At 36.6% G+C, this 11,826-nt stretch overlaps 1 protein-coding gene across 3 annotated transcripts in view; it reads right to left on the minus strand.

Moving 5' to 3' along the window:
* LOC117121316 (alpha-N-acetylgalactosaminide alpha-2,6-sialyltransferase 3-like) overlaps positions 1–11,826 on the minus strand; it is a 59,849-nt gene that overhangs the window by 27,017 nt on the left and 21,006 nt on the right. For all 3 annotated transcript variants that reach the window (XM_033266463.1, XM_033266464.1, XM_033266462.1), the window contains exons 3-4: positions 9,657–10,084; positions 4,258–4,365 (exon numbers count right to left, since the gene is read on the minus strand). In XM_033266463.1, the coding sequence (XP_033122354.1) occupies positions 4,258–4,365; positions 9,657–10,084 (536 nt within the window). The remainder of the gene's footprint in view (positions 1–4,257; positions 4,366–9,656; positions 10,085–11,826) is intronic.

Here is an 11,826-nt window from a genome sequence, read left to right on the forward strand (position 1 = left end):
TTTTCCCATTTGCCTTTCAAACTTGTATATATATAAAGAGTAGGCTGCATAGGCATTGTATAAACAGATAAATAATAATGCTAACGCTAAAGTAATGTGTGCAACGCTCCAGAGAATGACATGCAGTAATAAATCTGATTGACGGCATACATCGCTCTTCATGAACATGTAACAGTTTTGTTTAGCCAGGGAACTGTTCCCTGGTTTAACATACAGTACACGCAATATCTCTCAGTCTATTCTTGCGAGCATGTCATATGATTGATTATTATGAACTTCTTTTCATTTTAGAAATGTGCTAGTCGATAATAATAATAATAATAATAATAATAATAATAATAATTATTATTATTATTATTATTATTATTATTTGTCAATAATATTAAGTACGTCTTTATAATGTCTTCTTTTCTTCAGTCGATGCATTTTTGAATGGAATTATTATTATTATTATTATTATTATTATTATTATTATTATTATTCTCTAAAGGCCCCTTTATGGCGGCTAGGTAGTCACGGGCCACGCCTATATCCAGTTAAGCACAATGACGCTGTGAGTTATGGGTAATTCTTCTGTCTTTACCTCTTAAAAAGGAATGACAAATAACGCGCATTAGGCTTATTTCTATAGGCTTAGCCTTTAAGCATATAGCTCTCTTTAAACCCATACAGCCTATGTTTCCGGAATAAAAGTAAGTTAAGTTTAATGGTTAGTAAAAAAACGTTGAAATATAATTTATAGTCTAAATAGATATAGTCAGACGTGAATATAAAACACTTTAACATAGGAACCATTATCTTTTGGAACATTGGCAAAAAATTTTGGCAATATTTTCCAAGTTCAATTTGAAATCAATTTTGATTACTTTGAATTGAATTTATTCATTAATCATGTAATTAAAACAAGACAAGAAAGGTAAAAGTGCAACAAACAACCCTGATTAATAGGATAAGGCATAAAAAGTAACAACTACAATACTTCCATGCGGGGTCCCATAAAAATGATTTCAAATTGCAGTCAATGGAATAAAAAACAAAACACAAACAACAACTAAAAAGCAATAAAATACAATGACAAATTCAGTAAATTGGTCTAAACATGTTTTTAAAATTTGATATGGGGAGAGGGTTATACCGTCACACCAAACAATTTGATGCCTGATGTTTACTGGCGCTATTCCTTATCAAAGTCAATCAGCTTACAGTAACCATGGAGGTATCTTTTTCATATTTTGTTTTCCCACTCTAGGCATGTATCTACTCTGATTGGCTGAAAATGGAAGAGCACTCATACGTCACGATGCAAAGACTGGCTGCGAAAAGTCGGTAACAAGGACAATCTTTCTTCGCACTGCTGTTGTAGCAGTGAAGAGAATTAGGTTAGCGTCGTAGTCTTTGCGGGCGCGATTTATTTATTTATTCTTTCTTTTGACTGGATACATTTTCAATACAAAAGTACTGGTCTCCCAAATGGTCCAGTTATTTTTTACAATTTTAGGAATAGAAACTTAATTAAAATTAACATAATCACAATACAAAATCATTAGAATTAACAAGACTATTAAAACACATTCAAAAAAGTATATTTAATTCTCTGATCTATACAGATTAAGAAACGTTTGAAAATAATATATTAATGTCACCAAGAATGCTCTATGCAATTAAATTTGAATATACAGTAATCGTATCCGCTTTCAACACAGTGCTGCGTTATCCACATCGCCTCCGCTATCATCTAAAGTCAAATGCAATGCAGACAGTCTCGCGTACACTTATATAGGGTGATGTATGCAAATTAGGCTTCCAGTGTGGCTTAAGCAATGGCCTTCATTTTGATTCGTTGGACCTAAGCAAACTTCCCGCCTACACTGTAGGTCTGCCATAATTGGCTAGTGGTATTTGTAACGACAGACTTTTAGTACAAACCCCCTGAATGGTATTTGCTACACTAGTAAGTGCTGTACTGTATAATAAAGAATGGTGAGGAAACAATTCCACACTGATGCCTCCAAAAACAATATCTCAACAGTGCTATGCTATATATTTTATTTTTATTTATTTTATTTTAACTGTCACATCTTTCGGACCACTTTCAAGTGATTTTGAGCGAATTTGCTCTCTTTGGAGGCTCCACCACCCACCCTCTATTTCAGATGCGTGTATTCGCAATGTAAATTAATACCTTAACTATTCCAATAACAATAACATTAATAAATTATTATTGTTATTTAGTCTTTTATTATTATTATTATTATTATTATTATAAATCGTCGTCGTCACATTTTCAATGTACAGTCGGAAAAGTAAAGCGACTTGTGATTTTTTTCAACGTAAATTAGCTTTTACATATTTTTTACTGATTGTTTATGCTGCTATGAAGTTAAGTTGAACATAAGGTGCATGCTCGATTGTATAAACTTTAGTTACTTTATTTTTTTTAATGAATACATAGATATATTTAATAATTGTTTACGCCTTGGTAAGATAAATGAAGATACCAATGGGTGTTACATCATTTTTAATGGCAATATGAATTTTCTTAATGTGATCGAGTAGCCATATAAGATAAAATGTCCTTAAGAAAGCCATATTTGCAGTCATTGATGATGTTATATTTTTCAACAAACGCGTAATGTCTGTTATAAACTATTTGTTCAAAATAATAGTTTAAATCATTTTTGTCTCCTGGTTTGTATATTGGATAAAGTCTTGTAATTTTAGTTAAGTTGGGATCAGTGGAGTGAGACAGACTATACATATGATAGATAAAAGAAGCAATAGCTGCACTGTCAGAATTTAAGTATTTTTATTTTAGATACAATTTAGCTTATTTTTTTCTCTTCAGTAGGTAGAAGAAAAAGTGAATTAATATAGTTTCCATTTAAATGATCATTACAGTTAGCATTGCTATTACAATTAATTCTTTCTTCAGCGAGTTTGACACCAATTGTATGGTTGTTGAATGCATCAGCGATATTAGGGGTGTGGGCACTTTTGTCAGTATCCGGGATAACAACTTCAGTTTTGGTTTTACCAAGTATCTCATTTATAATAATCCAGGTTTTCCTTGAGTCGTGACGGGAGTCGTATAAGCATTGACCTAATAGTATTATTAATCTTATTAATAGGTCCATGCAGTAACCATGGCGGTATATTTTTCATATTTTGTTTTCCCACTCTGGGCATGTATCTACTCTGATTGGCTGAAAATGGAAGAGCACTCATACGTACGTCACGATGCAAAGCCTGGCTGCGAACAGGCGGTAACAAGGACAATCTTCGCACTGCTGTTGTAGCAGTGAAGAGAATTAGGTCAGCGTCGTAGTCTTTGCGACTAAAAAACATTCAAAATCATATATTTTCTACTTATTTTCACGGTTTTAGTTCCAAATACAAGTTCACCTCATTAATAACGATCGGTCGTTAGTTTAAAACAAAGGAAATATTTATGCACTTTTCGCATTTTAAGATTTCGGTTTTAAGATTCATCTGTTTTATCGATCCCAAGCCGAGCACACCTTGCAAATAGACTTAATTATACGATATATAAATATAACTTAATTATAATATAATTTGGAAGTTTAGATGATTGTTTTAGCATGTATTTTTAATATAGGCCTTGCATGCCATTATGGGATATGAGGACCAATTCGTAAGTCTTATTAATTGTTAATATGATTAGTTATTGATTGATTGATGATTATCGTTATTTATTATCTATTGTTACTATTTTGTAGTTCAATCGTGACGATGGTTAGACTGTATATTGTTACGTTGTTAGACGGCGTATCATATGTACCGTACTGTTGGTTGGAAATGGTATCTTTTGTACCGTTATATTGGAAGAAATAAAGTTAACCAGCAACGCATTGAAAGCATCGGTCTTAGTGTTTTATTGGGGTCGAAATAGACGAAACAAATAATAATAATAATAATAATAATTATTATTATTATTATTATTATTATTATTATTATTATTTGTCAATAATATTAAGTACGTCTTTATATGTTTTCTTTTCTCGAGTCGATGCATTTTTGAATGGAATCTGCAATTATGCTGGGTAATGTATTCGTGTTCTGTCTCTTCTAGAACATTGGCGTGTTTAAGGATATTGTAATTGGCGAAGGATGATGGTGGGGCGCGAAGGTGAAGTCGGATAGCTCAATGATAAAAATGAGTGGGTGCAGTTGGTAAAATACAGTAAGGTGGTATTTTAACTACTTGAGTCTAGGCCTACATTTCCGCCAAAACCGTACCTGCAATAATCATCGGGAACCAGACCGTATACATCAATCCAGTCACATATATCTATTGCAAATAACATGGTCATCCATCCCGTAGACAACCACGTCCGTGCCGCCTCTCTGAAAATGCAAAACACCAAAAACAATCAGTGTCATTTCTAAAAGATGTATCTGTAAATTAGGAAAATACATCAAAAGTCACCCTAAATGACCAAGGAGGAGTGAATTATGGTATTTGGCACTAGTAAAAAGAAGTTTCAATAACGACGATGATGGCATTGACGCACACACACACGCACTCACATCCACACCCACAAATAAAGGCAAAAAATTATGTGTGTCACCTAAGCCTTGAAAAGAAACCCTTCCGGAATGTCAATACAAACTCCACAACTGACCAATTAGAACAAAGCCAATAAGCGATTGCCCCACAAACACATGGTTTTTTTTCCCGACAAACACACTGTTTACAAGACGTTTTCGCTGTCTTTTCAACAATATCCAAGGGGCAGCGCTTAGCGGAGATTTCCTTGATGAGAATCTGTGAATCAGTGAGCAATTAGTATAGTTGCGTATCATATATTAGTGGAAATCATTATACGATGGTAGATTAACGCATGCAAACAATTCCTGAAGACCTGCAAGGCCTGTATGAATATGAATCTTTTGAATGTATTAATATAACCAAGTATAATAATTATTTTTTAATGTTAGTTTTCTAAGTAGGGGCCTATAATTTCAAACTGTTGTCGAAGTCATCGGTTGCTATAGTGGTATGATCAGTACATCTGTTCGCTTATGTACATTTAGCTGTGGGTATGCGGTTGCTGCAGTTCGCGCTAACACTAGAGAATTCCTGTAATGTCTTTGGTCGGTGCAGAGAGGTAAAGTCGTGTGATAATTTCATCTATATTACGACGCAGGCCTCCTTAACAAGAGGCCTATCTAAATACGTTCCTTGGGTGTTTATAGGCCTCAAATAATCATGTGAAATTTTCTTTAGTTAGGATCCACTGATTCAAGGAGTTTCATAACTGTTTATACATAATATTGATATTTAAAAGTGACTCTCTTCGGCTTCTATTTTACCTTGTCCTATTAATTAATGTGTTCAATTACAGTACGGTACCACTTGTCTTCGAGAACGACGATTAGCGAGTCGTAGTGTTAGGTGTAGCACAGTCGAAGTGGTGCGCCGTGATATTGTAGAAGTTGTTTTGACCACACGAATTGAAAAAAAAAAGGTTAAGGATCTTGTAGAGGTTGAATGTGAGGTTTGATAGTGAGTTTTCTTCCTAGTAAGTAATAGTACAAAGGTTGCGGAACTCATTTACGGGCTACACCTTAGGCCTATATATAAATTTATTGACGCATGCATGTTGATATACAAGAGCCTGTATGTACGATCAGTTAAATAGTACAAAGGTTGCGGAACTCATTTACAGGCTACACCTTAGGCATATATATATAAATTTATTGACGCATGCAGTATGTTGATATACAAGAACCTGTATGTATACGATCAGTTAAATAATATCATGTATCATTCGCTCTCAGCTACCGAAGTGTATGTGCCTAGTAACTGTGAATCTTGATTGTGCCTCTTCCAAAACACCCCCTCCACTGGTTTGAACAAAAAAAAACATATTAGGCATACATGACACTGCAAAACAAAACCCCTTCGGCGTTTAAATTTAGGCAAACACATGATCAGTACATCTGTTCGCTTATGTACATTTAGCTGTGGGTATGCGGTTGCTGCAGTTCGCGCTAACACTAGAGAATTCCTGTAATGTCTTTGGTCGGTGGGGGGGAAGGGAAAAAGAAAAAAATAATAGCCCAGAATGTCTCAAATGTTACGTTCAGGCGTCTAGAACACAAAAATTTCGCGGGGGCATGCCCCCGGACCCCCTACGACAGTGTTGTCTCAATCGGCCCAACTTCCGGCCCCCCCTTCCGGCCCCCCTTTTGGACATTTCTGGATCCGCCCCTGAATGGTATATAGTACAATTAATACCGTATATTTTGATTGTGTTTAAAGAACTTATAAGAAGTTCATTATTCTGACAGGCATTAGTCAAAGAAATAACAATTTCTTCGAGCTATTAGAGAATTCCTGTAATGTCTTTGGTCGGTGCAGAGAGGTAAACTCGTGTGATAATTTCATCTATATTACGACACGCAGGCCTCCTTAACAAGAGGCCTACATCTAAATACGTTCCTTGGGTGTTTATAGGCCTCAAATAATCATGTAAAATTTTCTTTAGTTAGGATCCACTGATTCAAGGAGTTTCATAACTGTTTATACATAATATTGATATTTAAAAGTGACTCTCTTCGGCTTCTATTTTACCTTGTCCTATTAATTAATGCGTTCAACTACAGTACGGTACCATTTGTCTTCGAGAACGACGATTAGCGAGTCGTAGTGTTAGGTGTAGCACAGTCGAAGTGGTGCGCCGTGATATTGTAGAAGTTGTTTTGACCACACGAATTGAAAAAAAAAAGGTTAAGGATCTTGTAGAGGTTGAATGTGAGGTTTGATAGTGAGTTTTCTTCCTAGTAAGTAATAGTACAAAGGTTGCGGAACTCATTTACGGGCTACACCTTAGGCCTATATATAAATTTATTGACGCATGCATGTTGATATACAAGAGCCTGTATGTACGATCAGTTAAATAGTACAAAGGTTGCGGAACTCATTTACAGGCTACACCTTAGGCATATATATATAAATTTATTGACGCATGCAGTATGTTGATATACAAGAACCTGTATGTATACGATCAGTTAAATAATATCATGTATCATTCGCTCTCAGCTACCGAAGTGTATGTGCCTAGTAACTGTGAATCTTGATTGTGCCTCTTCCAAAACACCCCCTCCACTGGTTTGAACAAAAAAACATATTAGGCATACATGACACTGCAAAACAAAACCCATTCGGCGTTTAAATTTAGGCAAACACATTAAAATAAACCACAGACCCTATATAAACTAAGGGAGCGGCGGGTATTGAATGTTACCGCCTACCGGTGTTCTTTGAAAGGTAATCGCCACCAAAATAAAAAATAAAGACGAGGTAAAATAGAGAGAGCCGTAGGCTGGTCTATTAAGTAATCACAAGAGGTGGTCGCAGAAAGTGGTTCACTGGACTTTTCCGCTAAAAAATGTCAACTCGGCCCCAGTCAACTCGGCCCCAGGTCAACACGACCCCATGTCAACTCGACCCCAAATCAACTCGGCCCCAAGTTAACTTGAGCCCAAGTACGACATCATTAGTTATTCTATATGCCTTTTTATATTTTTATTAATATTATTTTAACACAATTTTAATCAATGCAATTAATTATTGTAAGGCATGTGTAGATGAAAAGAAATAACAGCGGCAACGATTTAAAAACACTTTAATTTTGGCTTTGCATTCAAATCTCTTGGTAAATATTCAATAAATATACAGTAAATTGGGGCCGAAATGACTACTTGGGGCCGCGTTGACTTGGGCCCGAGTTGACATGGGGCCGAGTAGATTTGGGGCCGAGTTGACTTGGAGCCGATTTAACATGGAGCCGAGTTAACATGGGGCCGAGTTGACTTGGGGCCGAGTTGACTCGAATTCGTCATGACATACCGGTAGGATTCAATAATTATCCACAACCGCGGCCAACTAAAAAATAAAAATGTTCACAGTATGTAACTCAAATTCAAATAGGGCCTAACACTTTTTATTATTCGTGCACCGAAAACAAATATTACATATGTCGTTTTAAACGACCCATTATATTAGCATGGTAACGAGCCTGTATCTCAGAAAATGGACGTTTGACGACTTTTGACCTCCAGAATTGAGATTTTCGAGTCGAGTCATTTCATGCAAATGTTTCGTACGGGAAAAAAAATCGCATCCCGCTGATGCCGCCATCGATTGTCATTCAATTATTTAATTTTATTAGCTCAGATAAAGCAGGCCTAGGAGTATGAAACAAACCATTGCACACAAAATATCTGTATTCTTCTCTATATTGCCAAAGCCCAATTATTGCAAAATGCTATGCATTTGGATTTCATTTGTTAGGTCTTCTCAAAAGATGAAACACAAGATAGCGCCGTTCTCCGCGAAATAGAAGCGTCGATTTGGCACGGAAAAGTAATCAGTTTTGGGAGAGGGCGTCCTAGTCGTTGCCATGGATCTGATATAGGGTGTTTGCGTTACGCTAAAGTTCGTTACCAAGTACCTTAATTTGTTCCTTATGTTCTAAAGAGAATGTGCATTGTAAATCGGACGCTTCTAATTGTTACGCGTAAACGTAAAGTCGCGCGGCGTATGCCATGGTCAGAGCGGTCAAGGTTCAAAAGTTTTCAATTTTGCAAGAGGGCGCCGTTCATGCGTTATTACAGAATTTGCACGCGTAAATCGTGGAGAACGCTATCTTGTGTTTATAAGATCTTTGGTCCTCTCAATTAAAATGCTAGGTGTCGGGCTTCCGTCCCCTAGCCCCATCGGGGCTCTCCAAGCTCAAAAAACTAACCTCCCCCACCCTATCCTACCTACGGGCCCGAAGAATAAATAAAAACTGCCATTACAATGTACCGGTATGGTAATTCATTCTGTCAATGGTATAAGGAGGTACAATTTACATGTACACATACCTTAATACGTACATACAGTGTGTACTATTTTAGCAACTGTACATTCTCCACTAGAAGGAATCTTTCGTTGACAGTGTGACGTTGTGTTTTGTTCACACTGAATATTGCACACTTCCATTACAATAACGTCGCAGAATTTACGCACATTTTTTTATGTAATTTAGTTTTAAATAGCTCGAGTCTTAAGTCAGAGTTTTATACTATCTTTTTATTGTTATTGTAACTTACTTGATGCACCAAAAATGCTAAGTGCCGCTGTTTCAAGAGTGAAATTCAAATAAAAGTTGAAGCTGTGAAAGGCTATACTTATTGTGTTCACTCAGTATTGACTATATAGACTAAGGCAGAATTCGGCAAGGTTTGCACTAAGCGAGCACATAGTAATTGTGTTGACTGTGTGGACACGTGTGTCCACAGTGTGGAATAATGTCCACACTGTGTCGGCACTATGAACACACTGTTACTATGTGTTCACTCTGTGTATACATTGTAGCAAACCTCACAAAATTCCGCCCTGTACTGGTCAATTACAGTCAGGGCAGGGTGAACACACAGTCCTTCACTCTGCGTGCACTCTGTGACAAAGGGTTAAACCAGAGAGCGTTAAAGCAAAATGTAATATATCAATTTTATTGTACACGTTATATTTCTTTTTTGGAATTTGTGCTTTTTTTTGTGTTAATAGGCCTATATCACAGAGAGGGAAAGTACTGTGGGCATCCCTATACACCACTCGATAGAATAACATGGCATTTACTTACCTAGAAATTCCTGTTTCTTCCATAAAGATGTTTTCAGCTAGTTTCACTTTAGCAGGCGTTGTATAATAGAAAGAAACATTTGAATAAACCTTTGAATAATTCTTAGTTACTCGAAAAGCTTCGTCTTTTTCTTTTTTAAAATCATCATAAAAAAGCCACGACACAATAACCATTTCCGTCCGCGTTCGTTCATCACTAAACAACATATTTTGTAACTTTTGGTCTTTGTTTATAACATTGTAAAGGTTACTGTGTCCAATAACACGAATAGTTGTTCTAGTGCCAACGTCTTCTTCAAATCCTTTTGTGGGCGCTGTATTCATTCGAATTACGCATACACCTTGGTCTATATCAAATCCTGCTCCTTTATTTAATAACCGCCCTGAGCTAGCAACTATAGCACATTGCTCACAGTGTAAACGAAGAGGCTGTAAATGAAATGAGATAGAGTGTCTTTATTCAGAACGTGAACAAGCATTTGTTTTAGCATTCAAATAGTGAATAATTAATAAAATACTATAAAGTAGCCTAGACACACAGATTTGCTACAAGTCCCTGATTATTATTTCTCATTCTAGACAGCGCCACCAACGAGCAAGTTAATTTTGAGACAGAATAAGGACCGAAAAGGTAGGAAGGAATCGGAGTATGCGACGCCAAATAAATTAGATTTGGCGCGCAATAAGGAGTGAGTAACTCAAAATAGGCCTTTAACCTAGGCTAACAAACAAATACATGCAGTTAACTAATGTAAATTCAATTCAATGACATGACGCTCCAAAATCCATCAATGGCTATTATCCATAAGATCACAACAATATACAAAAACGGATACTCATAGGCCTACTTATTACACACCACACATCTCCCCTCTCCACCCCCAAAACACCAACAAAAATGATTTAGAACAACATTTAAGGAGTTGGAAAAGACTGCAGAGTTTGAAAACAGGCCAATGATATAATGTAACCACGAACTGCACACCATGAAAAGTAGGCGGGATAAAGTTTAAAGGAATGTCAAACTGAAACTAATTGAGAACGGGCGAAAACGAGTTGAGAAAGCGAGAAATGGTTGAAATGAATTATTAAGTTGTTTTATGAACCACATAATAACTTAAGTAAAAAGTGTTCCAGAAACATATGTCAATATAGACACAATTTCAATGTTATTTACCTAGAGCTAATTGTGGATAGATGATGTGTGCGACTAACGTGCGTTAGTGCGACTAGTGTTTATTCCTGCCCCAGTTCCGATTGGTCAGTTGTTTAAAGTTTGACAGAACGCGTTTGTTATAATACCATGTGAGAGGTCATATTTTATATCTCAATGAAATAACAAGTGGGAAAATCCCTAAAGAATAGTGTCGAACTTCATAAGGTGAAAAAACAATTACAGTATATCAAACACACATTAAGTGTTGATCGAGTATCTGTGAGAAATAATTGGGAGATTTCGATTGCACGGCGACGGTGGACGTAGAATGTAATGACGTCACATGAAGTCATCTGCACACTTTATTTTATTGTCACACGCGGTAAGCCTGTTTTCCGCTAGACAAATCGAAAGCGTCGGTTCATGCGCATATACGCATTCACATTTCTATCGCTGTTTTCCGCTTTACCGAAATCAGTACGGTAGTTCGAAGTGTTTCGACTTTTTTGCGAAGCGAGAAAACGCGCAACCAATCAGAGCTCAGGAAGTAAACCGACGCTTTCGCTTCGCGCGAATAATTTAATTCGCTTGTGTAAAGGCCAGGTCACACCTACACTGATAACGATACCGATAGCGATACCGACACGATAAAAATTATCGGTGTGGTGTAAATTAATGGAAGTGGTCACACTATAACGATAACGATACGATTATCGTGAGCGATAAAGTTATCGTATCGGTCGAATCACTTTTGAAGCGATTTTTTTTTTTATAGTTATCGGCAACGATAAACGTCAGCCAATCAGATATGGGTAGTCAGGGAAGATGAAAGCACTGTAGTCAACTTTCACACACACACCGGTTGACCGAACTCGCGACGCGATGGACGATCAAACTGAGCGCCTGATTTTGGAGGTTCAGACACTATCTTGTATGATAAATCAAATGCTGATTGTAAAAGTGTTAACCAAAAAAGAGACGTTTGGCAAGAAATTTGCCGCAGAGTTGGAATGAG

The sequence above is a fragment of the Anneissia japonica genome, unplaced genomic scaffold (genome assembly GCF_011630105.1).
Source record: "Anneissia japonica isolate Jap-2015-1 unplaced genomic scaffold, ASM1163010v1 scaffold131_len961581_cov171, whole genome shotgun sequence".
Taxonomy (NCBI): Eukaryota; Metazoa; Echinodermata; class Crinoidea; order Comatulida; family Comatulidae; genus Anneissia; species Anneissia japonica.